The following is a 21,880-nucleotide window of genomic DNA, read 5'->3' on the forward strand; positions in this document are numbered from 1 at the left end:
AATCCATCTAGTATAAATTCCATTAGCTGTATCAGTATTCACCTCCCTCAACCACCCATTCCCATTTTTTCCCTAAACATTTCCGTAATTTGAATTCTCAATTGTTAAAAAGTCAGTGCAGCACAAATTAAATGCAAAGGAGATTTCTCTCCACATATGGCCCAACAATAAGGCCCAAAATCTCAGAAGATTGTCCTCTATTGAATCAAATAATGTTAGAGGTCATGAGTGAAACTGATACTTTTCCATCAGCTGTGGGTAATCTCACACTGTGGGCCTGTTGCTGTAGGAACTGGACCAAAATTAAGCCCAATATATGTTTTCACATTGGACTTTGAAGTAGGAAGAGGAGAAATTTTAACCACCAAGTTAAAATATCAAAGGTGAAAAATGAACCCACTGCATTATCCTGTCCTCCCTTCAATCCAGTGACAAGACATCAACTTATCTGCTTGAAACGGTGCCTGACTGTATGTGAGCAAGATATTCTGAATAGAGTGTCAGTCAAAACTTACTTTGCAGGATGAGCAAATTCTTCGGGCTGGAGGACAAGTGTGTTAGATGCGCCGAAGGGCCAGCTAACCATGTACGCATGTTCTGGTCGTGCCCTAAACTCAGGGGGTACTGGCAGGGATTTGTAGATGTCATGTCCCGGGTATTGAAAACTGGGGTGGCAATTAGCCCTGAGGTGGCAATCTTTGGGGTTTCGGAGGACCCGGGAGTCCAGGAAGAGAGAGAGGCCGACGTTCTGGCCTTTGCTTCCCTGGTAGCCCGGCGACGAATACTGTTGGCATTGAGGGACTCAAAGCCCCCGAGAGCTGAGGTATGGCTATTGGACATGGCGAGCTTTGTTGGCCTAGAGAAATTCAAGTTTGCCTTGAGAGGTTCGCTATTAGGGTTCGCCCGAAGGTGGCAGCCATTTATTGACTTCTTCGCAGAGGAGTAAGCGTCAGCAGGGGGTGGGGGGGGGAGAGGGGGGATGGGTAGAGTAGAGTAGAGTAGGGGGATATTGAGGCAGGTCCTTGCGTGATCAGAGCCGTGGTTTGCACTATGTTTAATTTGTGACTTGACTTTTTTTTGTACTGTACAATGTCACTTTTTGTATATGCCTAAAATACCTCAATAAAATTGTTTGTTAAAAAAAACTTACTTTGTAGGAGTTGAGAACCAACTGAGTTTTCCCAGTCATTACTTTGAGCTGCAGGAGGTCCTGATTGTACTGTTCAATTTGCTTCAAGTATTGGCTGTTTTCGATCTTCAGCTGATGAAAGTCGACCTCCCGCAATACCTCCCCCGCCTCCTCTTTCTAGGTACAGAAAGAAATACTCAAAAATATTCTCAGTTTTTGCTGGTTATTTTCGCCCCTTTCACCAAACCACATTATAACACAACTACTGACAGAAAGAACAGCCAATCTTCACCCCAAGCTTTGACAACTCTATTTTAAGACCGATTATTAGTGCTAGCTGGAGGAGGAGAATCAGAGATTAAAAGAAAGAAATTATATTTGGTCAGACTTTGTTGTGAAAATAGCTGTGAGGCTAATGATACTGACTGGGATTAATGCAGAAATTGGAGAACAACTTCCAGCAAGCAGTTGAATGTGAAAATCTGGAAGTTGCTGTGTTAGATACAGCATTTTCTGTAAGCTGCATGAAAATAGCATTTTGGCTCCCCCTAAATGTATTAAATGGCATAATGGTGTATTAAATGGCATAATGGTGTCGATATTGGAGGAAACTCACCACAAAATGGCTTATCCATTTCTATCTCAGTAATCTTTTAATGACATGGCAATCTCTTTGAAATTATAATTATAAATTTGTAAGTGTGGAATCTCATTCCTTCAACTTTTAATTATTGTGGGAGATTTTAAACAATTTTTTTCTTTCTATTGCTTTTCTCTCTCTCTGCTGCTCTCTCCCGCCACCCAAGGGAACGCCTTAGAGGAGAGCTCAGAGGAGAACACCGGCTGTGTCACAGCTATCACCTGCACCTTCCACCAGCGCAGAGGCACACACCTCGATGGGCAACATCAGTGTACAGGCTTCGAGGGCGCAATCTGGTGAGCACCACACAGTTGCTGAGGCACATCAGGTGGAGGCAGGAACATCCAAGGAAGACAGCAGTCGGAGATCGGCTGGATCCCATGACACAGCTAGGTCCCAGACAGATGCCGAGCCTCTGGACAAGATTCTCCCAGAGCGGATGCAGATGATAGGCCAGAACTGTGAGATTCAGGAGGGGGTGTCAGCGACATTCCAGCCACTGCAAGGCCAATTGGTGGAGTTCCAAAGCCTTCAGGGGCAGAGGATGGTGCCAGCAATACATGGCACCCAGGTCAACACTGCTAAGGTGGTGACCGAGTAGAAACCCTGGAGCATGGCTTCCACGGCTGAATGATGTTGTTCAAGGAATGGCTCAGTCTGTGATAACCATGGCTGAGGGCCTCAACATCATGTCCCAGTTGATGTGGTCCTCGACATAGGTGGACATTGCCAAGGCACTCCAGAGCATGGCGTAGTTACCGAGGACCAGCGCTGAGGGCGGCGACACCATGGTGCAGACAATGGGGAGCCTCCAAGACCGGTAGTGCCAGATGACGCAGAGACTTCTGGAGGTCACTCTCGTTGCCCCTCCATCTCATGGAGTCACCCAGGGCCCTAAGGGCACCCTCAGGGAGGAGGAAGCACTGGAGCCTAACACCGGGCATTTCACCAAGGAGACTATGGTGGTCTCCAGTTCTTCTGAATCCCCCCCTCCCCCGCTACTAACACCAGTGCACCTCAAGGGCAGCAAGCAGAACCGGTTGGCACGGGTAAGTCGGCCAGTGCCCCTCCCGGGCTCTAGGCCCTTAAGAGGGCGTCCGCCAAGGACATTGAAGGCCACAGGGCGCGGAGAGCAGCAGGCTGGCTCCATCTTCAGGGCAGTACAGTAGCACAGTGGTTAGCACAGTTTCTTCACAGCTCCAGGGTCCCAGGTTTGATTCCCGGCTTGGTCGCTGTCTGTGCGGAGCCTGCACGTTCTCCCAGTGTCTGCGTGGGTTTCCTCCGGGTGCTCCGGTTTCCTCCCACAGTCCAAAGATGTGCAGGTTAGGTGGATTGGCCAAGATAAATTGCCCTTAGAGTCCTAAAAGCTTAGGTGGGGTTACTGGGTTATGGGGATAGGGAGGAGGTGTGGGCTTAAGTGGGGTGCTCTTTCCAATGGCCGGTGCAGACTCGATGGGCTGAATGGCCTCCTTCTGCACTGTAAATTCTAGGAACTATGAACCTCTGCGGCGAAATTCTCCGGAAACGGCGTGATGTCCGCCGACTGGTGCCCAAAACGGCGCAACTCAGTCGGGCATCGCGCCGCCCCAAAGGTGCGGAATGCTCCGCATCTTTGGGGGCCGAACCCCAACCTTAAGGGGCTAGGCCCGCGCCGGACGAATTTCCGCCCCGCCAGCTGGCGTAAAAGGCCTTTGGTGCCCCGCCAGCTGGCGCGGAAATGACATCTCCGGGCGGCGCATGCGCGGGAGCGTCAGCGGCCGCTGATGGCATTTCCGCGCAGTGGAGGGAGTCTCTTCCGCCTCCGCCATGGTGGAGACCATGGCGAAGGCGGAAGGAAAAGAGTGCCCCTACGGCACAGGCCCGCCCGCGGATCGGTGGGCCCCGATCGCGGGCCAGGCCACCGTGGAGGCACCCCCCTGGGCCAGATCGCCCCGCGCTCCCCCCCAGGACCCCTGAGCCCGCCCGCGCCGCCTTGTCCCGCCGGTAAGGTAGGTGGTTTAATCTACGCCGGCGGGACAGGCATTTTAGCAGCGGGACTTCGGCCCATCCGGGCCGGAGAATCGCACGGGGGGGGGGGCCGCCAACCGGCGCGGCCCGATTCCCGCCTCCGCCGAATATCCGGTGCCGGAGAATTCGGCAACCAGCGGGGGCGGGATTCATGCCAGCCCTCGGCGATTCTCCGACCCGGCGGGGGGTCGGAGAATCTCGTCCCTGATGTGCATCCTGGGGACACACCGAGATGCAGTAGTAGACCACGGAAGATCAAGAAGAGAGAAAAGTGGGCACTGGTGAGGCCACCATCTGTAGCTAGGGGGATTGGAGATTTGTCACAATAAAATGTTCACTCTTGTCACACCTGATAAATGTGAAGCTTCTGTCATGTTAATCTTCATAGCAGGCCTGCCCGCACCTGCGCCCCCACCCCCCGTCTCTCCCCCTGCCTCTCCACCAGTCTCTCTCTCCCACCCCCACCAGTCTACCTCTCTCTCTCTCCCCCCCCACCCACCAGTCCAAAATCAAACGCCCCCGATGCAAACTCTGTCATGGTGATGGGTGCGAGTGCGCTGTCAGCAGAGAGATGATTTTTGGGGGGGGGTGGGGGGGTGTTGAGTTGACACACTCAGCCACGTCCTAGGAAATCTAGAGACAATGAGGGCCTCCTTGGTCCTCCTGACATGACAGACCATCCCCTCAGCGTGTCCTCCATCCTCCGGCTTCACCACGTGGTCGCCCTCAAGTCCTTCCTGTCCGGCTGCTCCTCCTCAGATGAGGTCACGTGTTCCTCCAGGCATGTCACCCCGCTCCTGTGCGTAGCAGAATATCACCAATTGGGTGATCCTCGGGGGGGGGGGGAAGAGATGTAGTGCAGGCCACTGCCAGAGCGGTCTGAGCATCGAAACCGCGTTTTGAGCAGCTCGATGCACCACTCAATGACAGCCCTGGTGGCAGTGCGGGTTTCATTGTATCAGGTCTTTGACTCGGTCTCAGACCTCAGCAGTGGCATCATCAGCCATGACCTCAGCGGGTATCTTTGGTTCCCCATGAGCCAACCCGTCATCTTGGGGTGGTCCTCGAAGATGCCGGGGACTCCAAGTGCCCCAGGGTGTAGCTGTCATGCATTTTCCCAGGACAGTGGGCACACACATGCTTAATTCTGAGGAGGTGATTGCACACGATCTGAACATCCAGGCAATGGAACCTCTGCCTGTTAATCTAGGGCACTCACTGATGCCCCGGTGCTCGCAGGGCGACATGCGTGTCGTCGATCACACCCTGGATATGGGCCATTCCAGCAATGGCGGCAAATCTTCCAGCCCAGGCATCTTGGTGGGCCTGGTCCAGGTCAAAGTTGATGTAGTCTGATGCCTGGGCATATAGAGCATCAGTCACCTGCTGGATGCCCCTGTGGCTGGGTGACTGCGAGATACCACACAGGTCCCTGCTCAAGCCCTGGAATGACCCAGTCGCATAGAAGGTTAGTGCTGCAGTGCCCTTCACAGCCAACAGGAGGGGGTGTTCTCCTCCTCCACAGGGTGCCATGTGAATGAAATGAAATGAAATGAAAATCGCTTATTGTCACAAGTAGGCTTCAAATGAAGTTACTGTGAAAAGCCCCTAGTCGCCACATTCCGGTGCCTGTTCGGGGAGGCTGTTACGGGAACCGAACCGTGCTGCTGGCTTGCTTTGGTCTACTTTCAAAGCCAGCGATTTAGCCCTGTGCTAAACAGCACGTGTCCACAAAAACGTGGCACAGGTGCCACATTGTATCCCTGCTGAGACGCAGTCTTCTGCGGCATATGCTGTCCATCAGCTTATGGAAGGACCAACAACGTCTTCACACCTATGGCCGTCACTGGCCTTCCCTGTGGTCCCTTCCTCAGCCTGATGGGCGGCCGGGTCTTTAGGGTGTGCTACAACCCCCTTACACGTGGTGCCCCCTTCATTCTGTGTTGTCATTGCTGCCTTCTACAGCAGTGATCTTCAAAGTCGGGGGTGCAACCCGTGGGTGGGCCGTGGGCGTGTCGGGAGGGTCGCGAGAGCCGTCCGTCGCGACGCTCCCGATTGCGCAAATTTGCACGCAACAGTCGGCTTTTAACTATGCCGCCTGCGAGCGGCCTTTTTACCATATAAACAAAATGCGGCCGCACTGTGCATGCGTGCCCGCTCATCGGTATGGCACAGATGAGCGGGCACGCATGCGCAGTGCAGCCTCATTTTTTTAATACGGTAAAAAAAGGCCTCTCGCAGCTGGCATAGTTAAAATCCGGCTGCTGCTCGCTCGGCCCGGTTCGGAAGTGTTCAGTTCTTCTGAATGAAGCTACGGCCGAGTTTCCTCCCGGCGACTAGCACCATCGGATGCACCTGCAGAGAGCCAGCGCCATGGCCTCCACCTCGGAACTCGCCTGTATCTACAACACAATCATCCTGCATGACGACGAGGTCACTGTCACCGAAGACAAACTAAATGCCCTGATTATAACAGCTAGTGTGACCATTGAGCCTTTCTGGCCTAGTCTGTTTGCCAAGGCATTGGCTAATATTGACGTCAATAATCTGATCTGCAACATTGATGCTGGTAGCAGTGCCCCAGCTGCTGCAGCAGTTGTTTCCACCACTGTCCCTGTTGCTGCTGAAGAGAAAAAGGAAGAGAAGAAACAGGAAGAATCTGAAGAGTCTGACGATGGCATGGGCTTTGGTCTCTGATTAAACGTGGCTTGCAACAACATTGTTACAATTTACAAAAAATAAGTTAAAATTGAATATAAAAGCCGGCTGCTGCGGCTGAAGTCTGTGAATTTGCGCAATCGGAGACGCAGAAGGTTTTTAAAAAATTCTCTGTAATCTTCCTGCCTGAGGGAGGCAGAGAGCAGGTCACGGCCCCCAAATGTCGCCATCACGTGCTTTGGGAGCGATTGCGATTCCTCCATTTTGTCAGCAGCAAACACGTAAGAGAAAATGGTGGGTCGCGAAGGTCGGCCGGCGTGGGTCGCGAAGGTCGGGGGGCGTGGGTCGCGAATGTCGGCCGGCATGGGTCCCGAAGGTTGGCCGGCATGGGTCCCGAAAGTTGGCCAGTTGGTAAACATGGGTCCCCGGAAAGAAAGTTTGAAAAACACTGTTCTACAGCCTCTACCCACCTCAACTGCCATCGCACAGCAAGGGCAGCCTTTGTGGGATCCACACAAGCAAACATTTTTATTTTATCTGGAAGGAATTGGAGAAAGAAAGAGATAAACAATCAGTTAGGCTTCCATCCGGGAACCCTCAAATCCCCCAAGCCACCCCGCCCTTACCATGTCTGTCCCACCTTCTCTCAGAGTGTCACCCTGCGAGACACTGTGCTGGCAACCCTTGCTCTGCATACTTGCCCCCGGCCACATCAGGAGCCCCTAGACCATAGACCTCTGCTTGGAACATGAGGGAGGCCATACTCAGCTGTCCTCCACTCATCCAGACACTTACCATTTGACTGCAAGAGGGTCCTCAAGTAGTGAAGCCCTTTTTAGGTTTGATTGTTGGCAGCCGCCTCTATGATGCTGTGATGCTGACTCTCCGAGAGTTCAGACACACAGTTCAGGCATCAAAGGTTGCTGGACATGCAGTGTGTTAATCATCGTAATGGCACCTGTGCTTCAAGGAGGCACTTGAGAGTTCAAGGGCGAGATTCTCCACTCCCGCGCTGGTTGGGAGAATCGCCTGGGCCGCCAAAATTTCCCGGGACGCCGGTCCGACGCCCTCCCGCGATTCTCCCAAGCGGCGGGAACGGCCGCATTGAGTTCCACGGGCCGCAGGCCGGAGAATCGCCGGAGACACACAAAATGGCGATTCTCCGGCACCCCCGCTATTCTCAGGCCCGGATGGGCCGAGCGGCCAGGCCAAAACGGCGGGTTCCCCCTGGCGCCGTCCACATCTGGTCGCTGCCGTCGTGAGCAGTGCGTGAACGCTGAGGGGGCGGCCTGCGGGGGGGGGAGGGGGGATCCTGCACCGGGGGGTACCTCAAATGTGGGGTGGCCCGCGATCGGTGCCCACCGATTGTTGGCCCGTCCTCTCTGAAGGAGGACCTCCTTCCTTCTGCGGCCCCGCAAGATCCGTCCGCCATCTTGCGGGGCGGACTTAGAGAGGACGGCAACCACGCATGCGCGGGTTGTCGCCGGCCAACCCGCGCATGCGCGGATGACGCCAGTTATGCGGCGCCGGCCGCGTCATCTATGCGCCGCCGCCTTTACGCGGGCGACAAGGCCTGGCGCGTGTAGATGACGCGGCCCCGATCCTAGCCCATTGTCAGGGCCTGAATCGGTCGGGAAAGGGGCCGTTTCGCGCCGTCGTGAACCTCAACGGCGTTCACGACGGCGCGGCCACTTCGGCGCGGGAGTGGGGAATCCCGCCCCAGGTGCGTGAAGTACTCTCACAACTAACAAGGCTAATCCCTTATTTGAAATAGCCTTCAGCTGCTCACAGTCAAAGGGGGTGAAATTGACTTTCAGGAGAGAAGCTGCAGCATTGCTCTGTCCTGTGAGAGTTTGGTAGAACAGACAAGCTGCAGTTGTGGTGTCCCGATATAGGTCTCCACAATATTTATAGATGACTTGAAGGCTTCACAGACACAGAGCCACCCATCTCCCCGCCCAGGGGCGACCCCCGGCCTGGACCCCTCCAGCCCCCGACCAAGCCCAACCCCCTTGAAGGCCCCCCCCCACACCCCACAAGCACTGGGGCAGCATCTCTGGTGCCTTAGAACTGCATGCCAATAAATGAAAAGAGCATATTTCCTCCACACTTCCTCTCAGTAACCATTACACCAGCTTCACATTTTTGAAAAGGAGTACTAAACAATGCCAGCGTGACTTTATGCTGGGAGTTGGGTAACTCCCGGGAGGCTGTTGCATTTGACTTCAATCTCATTAATGAGATTTAAATGAATGAAAATTAGGGTTAATGATATTCTCGCCATTTATAAGCGAGATCCAGAACTCACCACTGAGAGTGGGTCTGGTGAATCACAAAATGGTTCCCGCGAACCACGATTTTGCCCTCTCCCGCTATTCACCCAACACGCCCAGATCCGCGCCACCTGCAATGCGGTCGCTGAATCGCGCCCTTTATTCTTTTTCAAATACTGCTACCATCTGAAAGGGATACCGTTCATGGTTTCATTCAGAGAATGGCACATCTGATAATGCAACACTGCGTCAGTGCAACAGAAATTATAAACTTTGATTGCGTCATCAAGATCTGGGACAGCATTGGAACATGGGGCAAGAATGCCGTCAACTGAATGAAGCGGACTCTTGACCATCTCCTATATTTTTCTTTGTTTTAAGATTATTAGTTATTAATCCATTCTTTGCTTACTATATTTACGCCGAGTGTATGGAGTAAATATCACTTTATGAACATGTGCATGTTCTCCACTTGGAAATAGGAAACGGATAGTTCAAAACTTGCATTCCGACTCATTGGCACAACATAATTTTCCTGATGTTCTGAACTATGTCAACAAGGCTCTTGGGCATCTCTATCTATTCCATCTATCACTTTCTTCCTGTTCTACCCCTCTGTACCACGTCTTTCTCAAGATCTCACTATTTCTTGCTACTTCTTCCTTGTATCTCTCATTCTCTGGTCATCTAGCTCTTTTGCACAACCCTCTCCCCTGGCTCTCGGGTTGCAGTTATAACCTTTAGGTGCAACTGGGTGGAATATTTGCCAAGTACACGCCCCCATTTTGCACTGGGTGGCGAGTGGTCAAATCAGCAGCCCTTAAAGGGATTGTTTGTGGCCAATTCACCAAATGCCAATAAGATTTGGGGGGACAGCTTTTGTGGATCAGAAAGAATAGTAATTCCTCTGGCTCCATAAACAGACTGCTGCCATCCACCATTGCCTGACTCCAGGATGCACTCTCCTCCCTCCCCCAGGCAACCTACTGACTATCTCAGTTTATATTACAGTTTATATCTACAGCCTCCCCGAACAGGCGCCGGAATGTGGCGACTAGGGGCTTTTCACAGTAACTTCATTTGAAGCCTACTTGTGACAATAAGCGATTTTCATTTCAATTTTCATTTCATATTGGGCCCATCTATTTCTCCAGAAATTGTGAGCTGCAGCAGAACTCTTGTATGGTACCCACAACTCACTGACTTTTTTTTGAAAGGATGCAGGTATCCTGGCACTGACTTCAGCCGGAGATGCAAAACTCTCAGCATTAAATCAAACCCCTCTGACTGGTCTGGTAGGTCAAGTATACATTAAAGAACCATAATATTAGTCAATATTCTTCCCTCAACCAGCAAAATTAAAAATAAAGGAACTAATCTTTGAACTCACTGCGTAAATATTGAGAAGCCCGCAGGCCTTGGGCGGGATTCTCCGTCTCAAATGGGTGCGGCGCACTGGCAGCGGGATCCTTCGTCCCAGCAGCTGGCCAATTGGGTTTCCATTGTGGGCACCCCCATGCCATTGGGAAATCCACGGGCGTGAGTGTGCTTGCGGTGAAGCGGAGGATCTGCCTCAGCCCATCTACTGCTGAAATCTTCATCAATGCTTTTGTTGGCTTCAGACTTCAATACTCTAATACTGTGACATCCCATATTGGGTCCCAGTCTGGCAATACCTAGAACCTTAAATTCACATATTTGTGTTTATTTTCCTCCATTGCCTCATCCGTCATTATTTTTGCCACTTCCTCATCCCTACAACTCTCAGACCTCTGGCCTCTTGTGCACCCAAAATTATCATTGGCAGCTGAAACATCAGCTGTCTATGAGCCCTAAGCCCTGGAATTCTCTCCCTGCCTCTCCACCTCTGTTTCCTTTAAAATGCTTCTTGAAACCTACCTTTTTGACCAAGCTTTATTAGGCCCACACATAAACAGAAAATAATGGACAATCTCAGGAGGTCTGACAGCATCTGTGGAGAGAGAAAGGAGCTAACGTTTCGAGTCTGGGTGACTCTTTGTCAAAGCTGCTTGTAATGTATGCTAGTGGACAGTCTATCCCCCAAAATGGAGATAGCGAGGTCAAGGAAGGGAAGTGTCGGAAATGGACCATGTGAAGGTGATAGAAGGGTGGAAATTGGAAGTGAACTTAATACATTTTCCAGCTCCAGACGGGAACATGAAGCGGCACTGAAACAGTCGTCGATGTACCGATAAGAGTTGTGGGATGCGGCCAGAGTAGGACTGGAGCAGGGAATGTTCCACATACCCCATAAAGAGACAGGCAAAACTAGGACCCTAGAGGGTACCCATAGCCACACGTTTGGTCTGGAGGAAGTGAGACATGATAAATGAGAAATTATTCAGTGACAGCCAGACGGAGGAGAGTGGTGGTGGATGGGGATTGTTCAAGCCTCTGTTTGAGGAAGAAGAGGATAACCCTCAGACCATCATGGTGGGGAATGGAGGTATAGAGGCATTGGACTCCATAGTAAAGAGGTGTTTAGGGCCGGAACTGGAAGTTGTTATGTTGTAGCACATCAAAGAAATCATGGATGGAGGTGGGAAGGGACTGAACAAGAAGAAAAAGTATAGAGTCCAGATAGGAAGAAGTGAGTAGGGTGGGGCAGGAACAGGACCTGGGTGGGTTTACCGGGACAATCCTGTTTGTGGATTTGGGGGAAGAGGTAGAAGCAGGCTGTCTAGGTTTGGGCAACTATGAGATTGGAAGCTGTGGAGGGAAGATGCCCAGAGGAGATGAGGTCAGTGACAATCCTGGAAACAGTGGCTTTATGCTCGGTGGTGGGGTTATGATCCAGGAGAAGCTCGGAGCAACTGTCTGAGAAGTGGCACACAGGCTCTGCAAGACAGAAGTCAGTGTGCCACACAACAAACAGCCCCATCCTTGTTGGTAGCTTTGACGAAGAGTCATCCAGACTCAAAATGTTAGTTCCCTTCTCTCTCCACAGATTATCATAGAATGTACAGTGCAGAAGGAGGCCATTCGGCCCATCGAGTCTGCACCGGCTCTTGGAAAGAGCACCCTACCCAAGGTCAACACCTCCGCCCCATCCCCATAACCCAGTAACCCCACCCAACACTAAGGGCAATTTTGGACACTAAGGGCAATTTATCATGGCCAATCCACCTAACCCGCACATCTTTGGACTGTGGGAGGAAACCGGAGCACCCGGAGGAAACCCACGCACACACGGGGAGGATGTGCAGACTCCGCACAGACAGTGACCCAAGCCGGAATCGAACCTGGGACCCTGGAGCTGTGAAGCAATTGTGCTATCCACAAGGCTACCGATGCTGTCAGAACTGCTGAGATTGTCCAGTATGTTCTGTTTCAGATTCCAGCATCTGCAGTTATCTGCTTTTACTTTATTCGCCCATTTGTCCTAATATCTCTATTTGGCCCACTGCCAAATTTTGTTTGCTAATGATCCTGTGAAGAAGCACCTTGGGATGCTTTATTCCAAGGTGATCTGTAGTATAAAAGTTATTGTTGCATCTATTTCCTACCAACTATTCCATTCTATTTCCTGTGTCCAAATGGCTAATGGTGCTTGTGGGATAATACTACACGTGCACAAAATGGCTGCAATATTTGCCAATTCTACGAGTCATTTCACTTAAATGTAACTTGGATGTGAAGTGCTTTGAGATATACACCAATCTTTCTTCACTGAAGAGAAACTTGCATTTCTACAGATATAGACAGGGGGCGAGATTCTCCGACCCCCCGCCGGGTCGGAGAATCGCCGGGGGCTGGCGTGAATCCCGCCCCCGCCGGTTGCCGAAGTCACCGGCACCTGAGATTCGGCGGGGGCGGGAATCGCGCCGGTTGGCGGGCCCCCCCGCTCGATTCTCCGGCCCGGATGGGCCAATGTCCCGCCGCTAAAATGCCTGTCCCGCCGGTGTAAATTAAACCACCTACCTTACCGGCGGGACAAGGCGGTGCGGGCGGGCTCCGGGGTCCTGGGGGGGGCGATCTGACCCCGGGGGGTGCCCCCACGGTGGCCTGGCCCGCGATCGGGGCCCACCGATCCGCGGGCGGGCCTGTGCCGTGGGGGCACTCTTTCCCTTCCGCCTTCGCCATGGTCTCCACCACGGCGGAGGCGGAAGAGACTCCCTCCACTGCGAATGCGTGGGAAGCTGTCAGCGGCCGCACACGCTCCTGCGCATGCGCTGCCCGGAGATGTCATTTCCACGCCAGCTAGAGGGGCACCAAAGGCCTTTTCCGCCAGCTGGCGGGGCAGAAATGTGTCCGGCGCCGACCTAGCCCCTCAAGGTTGGGGCTCGGCCCCCAAAGATGCGGAGCATTCCGCACCTTTGGGGCGGCGCGATGCCCGTCTGATTAGCGCCGTTTTGGGCACCAGTCGGCGGACATCGCGCCGTTTCCGGAGAATTTCGCCCAGGATGCTCTAATGGGCAGAAAAGTGCCAGATAGAATTTAACCCTGAAAAGTGTCAGGTGATACACTTTGAAAAGAGTAATGTGACAAGGAAGTATTCAATGAGTGGCCTGACACTGGGAAGTTCTGAGGAACAAGGGACCTTGGCGTGTTTGTCCATAAACCTCTGAAGGCAGAAGGGCAGGTTAATCGGATGATGGAAAAGGCATATGGGACACTTGTCTTTATCAATCGAGGCATAGATTACAAAAGCCGGGAGACCATGTTGGAGCTGTAAAGAACTTTGCTGAGGCCACAGCTGGAGTACTATGTGCAGCTCTGGTCGCCACATTATAGGAAGGATGTGATTGCACTGGAGGGGGTGCAGAGGCAATTCACCAGGATGGTGCCTGGGATGGAACATTTAAGTTATGAAAAGAGGTTGGATAGGCTTGAATTATTTTCACTGGAGCAGAGAAGACTGAGGGGTAATCTAATCGAGGTGGATAAGATTATGAGGGGCATGGACAGGGTGGATAGGGAGCAGCTGTTCCCCTTAGTTGAAGGGCCAGTTACGAGGGGACATAACTTCAATGTGAGGGGCAGGAGGTTTAGGGGGGAGATAAGGGAAAATGTTTTTTACCCAGGGGGTGGTGACGATCTGGAATGCACTGCACAGGAGGGTGGTAGAGGCGGGTTGCCTCACATCCTATAAAAAGTACCTGGTTGAGCACTTGGCACATCATAACATTCAAGGCTATTGGCCAAGTGCTGATAAATGGGATTAGGTAGGCAGGTCAGACATTTTTTCATGCATCGGTGCAGACCCGATGGGCTGAAGGGCCTCTTCTGTGATTCTGTGATTTATCTAGTACTTTACCGGACATCTCAAAGTGCTCCTTTCAAATGATGCAATTCATTGAATTTATATCACAAATTAAAAAGGTAACTCGCAGCCTTACTGCTGCATTCAAAAGAGAAGGTAATGAGAAAATTGATTGACAGTGGTAACTCAGAAATTATATTGTGATAACTGTGTTCCTGCCTGCCACCCTCCCTTTACAAACCAGTCGGAGCTGTTGGTGCAGTTTAGCCTTGAGCATCTTCCATGCATGATTCTTCAGTTGCAGCTTATCAATCAGCATTTCCTGAGAAGAAAGGAAACAATCAGACAGGGCAGCGTGTAGGAAACATCACAGCTAACACTGGTCACTATCCAAAATATTTACTGAGAACATTAACTACAAGACAACTCAGTACCTTCATATCTTGATTTTGTGAAAGGGAAATCATGTTTAATCAACTTCTGGGAGTCTTTTGAGAAAGTAACCTCTGCTATGGATGAAGGGAAATTAGATTTCCAGAAGGCATTTGATAAAGTGCCACATCAAAGGTTATTCCTTTCAAAGGAAACTAAAGCTCATATTACAAGGAGTAACATACTGGTATGGAGAGAAAATTGGCTGGACTACAGGAAGCAGAGAGTAGGCATAATTGGTCTTTTTCAGGCAAGATGTAACGAGTGGTGTGTCACAGGGAGCAGTGCTGGGACCTCAAGTGTTTACAATTTATATAAATGATTTGGTGAATTGATTGAAGGGATGGTTGCCAAATTTTCTGAGAAACAAAAATAGGTAGGCCAATAGGTTGTGAAGAGGACCTAATGAGCTACAAAACTATATAGATAGGTTAAGTGAATGGGCAAAGATATGGCAAATGGAGCATAATATGGGAAAATGTGAAATTGGCTATTCTGGTAGGAAGAATAAAAGAATAAAGATCTTATCGAAATAATGAGAGGTTGCAGAGCTCTTGAAGTACAGAGGGATCCGGGTGTCTTACTGCATCAATCACAAAAGGCAGATTTACAGGTACAGCAAGTAACTAGGAAAGCTAATAGAATGATATTGCTTCTTCTGAGGGGAATTGATTACAAAAGTAGAGAGGTTGTGCTTCAGACGTACAGGGCACGAGTGAGACCACAGTTGGAGCACTGTGTACTGGATCAGTCACCTTATTTACGGAACATTGCAAATATGTTTGAAGGTAATTCAGAGAAGGTTTAGAACATAGAACATAGAACAATACAGCGCAGTACAGGCCCTTCGGCCCACGATGTTGCACTGAAACAAAAGCCATCTAACCTACACTATGCCATTATCATCCATATGTTTATCCAATAAACTTTTAAATGCCCTCAATGTTGGCGAGTTCACTACTGTAGCAGGTAGGGCATTCCACGGCCTCACTACTCTTTGCGTAAAGAACCTACCTCTGTCCTATATCTATTACCCCTCAGTTTAAAGTTATGTCCCCTCGTGCCAGCCATTTCCATCCGCGGGAGAAGGCTCTCACTGTCCACCCTATCCAACCCCCTGATCATTTTGTATGCCTCTATTAAGTCTCCTCTTAACCTTCTTCTCTCCAACGAAAACAACCTCAAGTCCATCAGCCTTTCCTCATAAGATTTTCCCTCCTTACCAGGCAACATCCTGGTAAATCTCCTCTGCACCCGCTCCAAAGCCTCCACGTCCTTCCTATAATGCGGTGACCAGAACTGTATGCAATACTCCAAATGCGGCCGTACCAGAGTTCTGTACAGCTGCAACATGACCTCCCGACTCCGGAACTCAATCCCTCTACCAATAAAGGCCAACACTCCATAGGCCTTCTTCACAACCCTATCAACCTGGGTGGCAACTTTCAGGGATCTATGTACATGGACACCTAGATCCCTCTAATCATCCACACTTTCAAGAACTTTACCATTAGCCAAATATTCCGCATTCCTGTTATTCCTTCCAAAGTGAATCACCTCACACTTCTCTACATCAAACTCCATTTGCCACCTCTCAGCCCAGCTCTGCAGCTTATCTATATCCCTCTGTAACCTGCTACATCCTTCCACACTATTGACAACACCACCGACTTTAGTATCGTCTGCAAATTTACTCACCCACCCTTCTGCGCCTTCCTCTAGGTCATTGATAAAAATGACAAACAGCAACGGCCCCAGAACAGATCCTTGTGGTACTCCACTTGTGACTGTACTCCATTCTGAACATTTCCCATCAACCACCACCCTCTGTCTTCTTTCAGCTAGCCAATTTCTGATCCACATCTCTAAATCACCCTCAATCCCCAGCCTCCGTATTTTCTGCAATAGCCTACCGTGGGGAACCTTATCAAACGCTTTGCTGAAATCCATATACACCACATCAACTGCTCTACCCTCATCTACCTGTTCAGTCACCTTCTCAAAGAACTCAATAAGGTTTGTGAGGCATGACCTACCCTTCACAAAGCCATGCTGACTATCCCTGATCATATTATTCCTATCTAGATGATTATAAATCTTGTCTCTTATAATCCCCTCCAAGACTTTACCCACTACAGACGTGAGGCTCACCGGTCTATAGTTGCCGGGGTTGTCTCTGCTCCCCTTTTTGAACAAAGGGACCACATTTGCTGTCCTCCAGGCCTCTGGCACTATTCCTGTAGCCAATGATGACATAAAAATCAAAGCCAAAGGTCCAGCAATCTCTTCCCTGGCCTCCCAGAGAATCCTAGGATAAATCCCATCAGGTCCCGGGGACTTATCTATTTTCAGCCTGTCCAGAATTGCCAACACCTCTTCCCTACGTACCTCAATGCCATCTATTCTATTAGCCTGGGGCTCAGCATTCTCCTCCACAACATTATCTTTTTCCTGAGTGAATACTGACGAAAAATATTCATTTAGTATCTCGCCTATCTCTTCAGACTCCACACACAATTTCCCATCCCTGTCCTTGACTGGTCCTACTCTTTCCCTAGTCATTCGCTTATTCCTGACATACCTATAGAAAGCTTTTGGGTTTTCCTTGATCCTTCCTGCCAAATACTTCTCATGTCCCCTCCTTGCTCGTCTTAGCTCTCTCTTTAGATCCTTCCTCGCTACCTTGTAACTCCCCATCGCCCCAACCGAAACTTCACACCTCATCTTCACATAGGCCTCCTTCTTCCTCTTAACAAGAGATTCCACTTCCTTGGTAAACCACGGTTCCCTCGCTCGACGCCTTCCTCCCTGCCTGACCGGTACATACTTATCAAGAACACGCAGTAGCTGATCCTTGAACAAGCCCCACTTGTCCAGTGTGCCCAACACTTGCAGCCTACTTCTCCACCTTATCCCCCCCAAGTCACGTCTAATGGCATCATAATTGCCCTTCCCCCAGCTATAACTCTTGCCCTGCGGTGTATACTTATCCCTTTCCATCATTAACATAAACGTCACCGAATTGTGGTCACTGTCCCCAAAGTGCTCTCCTACCTCCAAATCCAACACCTGGCCTGGTTCATTACCCAAAACCAAATCCAACGTGGCCTCGCCTCTTGTTGGCCTGTCAACATATTGTTTCAGGAAACCCTCCTGCACACACTGTACAAAAAACGACCCATCTATTGTACTCGAACTATATCTTTTCCAGTCAATATTTGGAAAGTTAAAGTCTCCCATAATAACTACCCTGTTACTTTCGCTCTTATCCAGAATCATCTTGCCATCCTTTCCTCTACATCCCTAGAACTATTAGGAGGCCTATAAAAAACTCCCAACAGGGTGACCTCTCCTTTCCTGTTTCTAACTTCAGCCCATACTACCTCGGAAGAAGAGTCCCCATCTATCATCCTCTCCGCCACCGTAATACTGCTCTTGACTAGCAGCGCCACACCTCCCCCTCTTTTGCCTCCTTCTCTGAGCTTACTAAAACACCTAAACCCCGGAACCTGCAACATCCATTCCTGTCCCTGCTCTATCCATGTCTCCGAAATGGCCACAACATCAAAGTCCCAGGTACCAACCCATGCTGCCAGTTCCCCTACCTTGTTTCGTATACACCTGCCATTGAAGTAGACACACTTCAAACCACCTACCTGAACACTGGCCCCCTCCTGCGACGTCTAATCTGTGCTCCTGACCTCTCTGCTCTCATTCTCCCTTACCCTAAAACTACAATCCAGGTTCCCATGCCCCTGCTGCATTATTTTAAACCCCCCCAAAGAGCACTAACAAATCTCCCCCCCAGGATATTTGTGCCCCTCAGGTTCAGATGTAGACCATCCTGTCTGTAGAGGTCCCACCTTCCCCAGAAAGAGCCCCAGTTATCAGAAATCTGAATCCCTCCCGCCTGCACCATCCCTGTAGCCACGTGTTTAAATGCTCTCTCTCCCTATTCCTCATCTCACTATCACGTGGCACGGGCAACAACCCAGAGATAACAACTCTGTTTGTTCTAGTTCTGAGCTTCCATCCTAGCTCCCTGAAAGCCTGCCTGACATCCTTGTCCCCTTTCCTACCCATGTCGTTAGTGCCAATGTGGACCACGACTTGGGCTGCTCCCCCTCCCCCCTAAGGACCCGGAAAACACGATCCGAGACATCACGTACCCTTGCACCTGGGAGGCAACATACCAAACGTGAGTCTCTCACGCTCCCACAAAATCTCCTATCTGTGCCCCTGACTATAGAGTCCCCAATTACTAATGCTCTGCTCCTCTCCCCCCTTCCCTTCTGAGCAACAGGGACAGACTCCGTGCCAGAGGCCTGTACCCCATGGCTTACCCCTGGTAAGTCGTCCCCCCCACAAGTATCCAAAGCGGTATACTTGTTTCTCAGGGGAACGACCGCAGGGGATCCCTGCACTGACTGCTTTTTCCCAGTCCCTCTTACAGTTACCCACCTATCTCCAATCTTTGGTGTAACTAATTCCCTGAAGCTGCTATCTATGACCCCTTCTGCCTCCCGAATGATCCAAAGTTCTTCCAACTCCAGCTCCAGTTCCCTAACTCGGTCTTGGAGGAGCTGGAGATGGCAGCACTTCCTGCAGGTAAAATCAGCAGGGACACTAACTGCATCCCTCACCTCAAACATCCTGCAGGAGGAACATTGCACTCCCTTCCCTGCCATTCCTCTAACTTTCTACCAAGATCTGGCTAACAACTAAATTAAATTTTTAATAAAAAATAATAATAATATAATAAAATATGGTACTTACCTCAGACCAATGGGTTTTATTATTAGGTTAGAGGAGGAGGGCGGGTGGGAGACACTACACGTTTACCAGACTAATACCTGGAATGACCAAATTGTCTTCTGAGGAAAGGTTAGGCAGGCTAGGCTTGATTCCGTTGGAGTTCAGACAAGAGGCAACTTGATTGAAACACACAAGCTCCTGAGGGGCCTTGTATGGTGGACGTGGAGAGGATGTTTCCTCTTGTCGAAATCTAGAACTCAGTGTTGAATCATAGAATCCCTACTGCGCCGAAGGACGCCATTAGGCCCTTCGTGTCTGCTCCAACCCTCTAAAAGAGCACTCTACTTAGGCCCAATCCCCCACCCTATCCGCATGACCCCACCTAACCTTTGGACGCTAGGGGGATATTTTAGCATGGCCAATCCACCTAACCTACACATCTTTGGACTGTGGGAGGAAACCGGAGCACCCGGAGGAAACCAACGCAGACACAGGGAGAATGTGCAAACTCCACACAGACAGTGATCCAGGGGCGGGATTGAACCCGGATCCTCAGCGCCGTAGGCCACCATGCCGCCCTGGGAACAGTGCTTTTAAGAGCCAGCTGTTGCTCAGTTGGTCATACTCACATCTTAGAAGGAGAGACTCCATTAACATCAACACCTTCAGTAAAAGCAGAGCTCAGTACTCAAGTGCAAAAGACTAGACTGAAGCATCTGCAACATCTTCAGCTGGAAGTACCAAGTGATTGGTGCATCTCAGTCTCCAAGGTCCTCACCATCACAGATACCAGTGTTGAGCAAATTTGACTCATGCTACATATCATTAAGAAATGGCTGAGCATAAAGGATACAGCAAAGACTTTGGGCCCAATATAATCCCAGCAGTAGTGCTGAAGGGTTGTGCTCCAGGACTAGATCTGCCTCTATCCAAGCTGTTCCACTATAGCTACAACATCTGTCAAAGTGGAAAACTGCCCATGTATGTCTAAAAAGGCAGAATAAATCCAATCAAGCCAATCACCGCCCCAGTTCTACTCCCAATCATCAGCTAAGTGATGGAAGGAATCATCAACAATACTGTCATGCAGCATTTAATCACCAAAAACCTGCTGACCAATGCTTAGACTGGGTTCTGTCAGGGCCTTTCAGCTACAGACCTCAATACAGCTTTGGCCTAAACATAGACAAAAGAGCTGAATTCCAGAGATGAGGTGAGAGTGACTGCCTTAGACATCAGAGTAGCATTTGACCAAATGGGGCATCAGGGAGCCCAAAGTGAACACTGAAGTCAATGGGAACCGGGGGGAAATTTTCCCTTGGTTGGAGTCATATCTAGCACAAGGGATAATGATTGTGGGTGTTAGAGACCAATTATTTCAGCTCCAGGATATCACAATATGAGTCCCTCTGGGTAGTACCATAGCCCTAATCACCTTCAACTGCTTCATCAACGTCCTTCACTTTGTCAGAACTAGGGATGTTAGCTAATGACTGCAGTGTCCAGATCCATTCACAAGTGTTCAGATGATAAAACAGTCTGTGCCTGCACTCAGCAAGACCTAGACAGCATTCAGACTAGAGCTGATCAGTGGCAAGTAAAATTCACACCACACAAGTACCAACAGGAGAAAGTGTAACCAGCTTCCCTTTACATTCAGTGGCATTACCATTGTTAAATTACCCACCATCAACATCCTGGGGCTTGCCATTGAATATAAACTTAACTGGACAAGCCACATAAATACATTGTCTACAAGAGAAGGTCAAAGTTCTGCAATGAGTGACTCATTAGCAACCTTTCTACCATCTACCAGGGACAAGTCAGGAGTGTGATAGAATACTCCACTTGCTTGGATGAGTGCTGCTTCAACAACACTGAAGAAGCTTGACAGCATCCAGAACAAAGCAACCTGCTTGAAAGGCATCCCAATCACCAACTTAAACATTAACTCCTCCACCAGTGCACAGTGGCAACAGTGTGCACCATCTTCAAGATGTACTGCAGCAATTCACTAGCACCTCCCAGAATCCAGGGCCTCTACCACACAGATGAACACGGCAGCAGCAAGCACAAGTCATATACCATCCTGACTTTGAAATATATTCTGGGTCTGAATCCAGGAACTCTCTACTTAACAGTAATGTGGGAGGATGTTCATCACATGGACTGCAGTGGTTCAAGAAGACTGCTCGCCAATTTCTCAAGGGCAGTTAGGGATGGTCTTGCCAACAACATAATAAATGAATAATAAAACCTTCTAACCTCTATTAAGTATCCCTTCTTTCAGTCTCTATTAAATATTTCCTGCTCATCTCTGCTCCAAGGAGAACAATCCTATCTTGTCTAATCTCTTCAGATAGCTGAAACCCCCTCATCCTTGGTACCATGCTAGTAAATCTCTTTGCATTCTTTACAGGGGTACAGTAGCATAAAAATTCTAGTTGCATTTTTGCTTTTGAATGATCTGACTCTGTATAAAAGTATTTCATCTACTTTTTTTAAACAGCTTTATGAACTTTATCTTCCAGCTTCAAAGATTTGTGTATTTGAACATTCTGTCTGTTCCTACATCCCCTTTAAAATTGTGCCATTTAGTGCATGTATTTCCCCCCCCTCCCCCTGCAAAATGTATTACTTCATTCTTCTCTGCGTTAAATGTCATCTGTCATGCGTCTGCCCGTTTCACCAGTCTGCCTGCATCCTTCTGAAGTTGCTACTACCCTCTTCACTCCTTACTTATCATGGGGTAAAGGCTGCTG

The 21,880-nt window shown here is 49.9% G+C and overlaps 1 protein-coding gene across 2 annotated transcripts in view; it reads right to left on the reverse strand.

Moving 5' to 3' along the window:
- The window catches only part of cfap263 (cilia and flagella associated protein 263), a 98,429-nt gene that overhangs the window by 21,052 nt on the left and 55,497 nt on the right, over positions 1–21,880 (reverse strand). For both annotated transcript variants that reach the window (XM_072518524.1, XM_072518525.1), the window contains exons 5-6: positions 14,173–14,253; positions 1,151–1,306 (exon numbers count right to left, since the gene is read on the reverse strand). In XM_072518524.1, the coding sequence (XP_072374625.1) occupies positions 1,151–1,306; positions 14,173–14,253 (237 nt within the window). The remainder of the gene's footprint in view (positions 1–1,150; positions 1,307–14,172; positions 14,254–21,880) is intronic.

The sequence above is a fragment of the Scyliorhinus torazame genome, chromosome 10 (genome assembly GCF_047496885.1).
Source record: "Scyliorhinus torazame isolate Kashiwa2021f chromosome 10, sScyTor2.1, whole genome shotgun sequence".
In the NCBI taxonomy this organism is placed as follows: domain Eukaryota; kingdom Metazoa; phylum Chordata; class Chondrichthyes; order Carcharhiniformes; family Scyliorhinidae; genus Scyliorhinus; species Scyliorhinus torazame.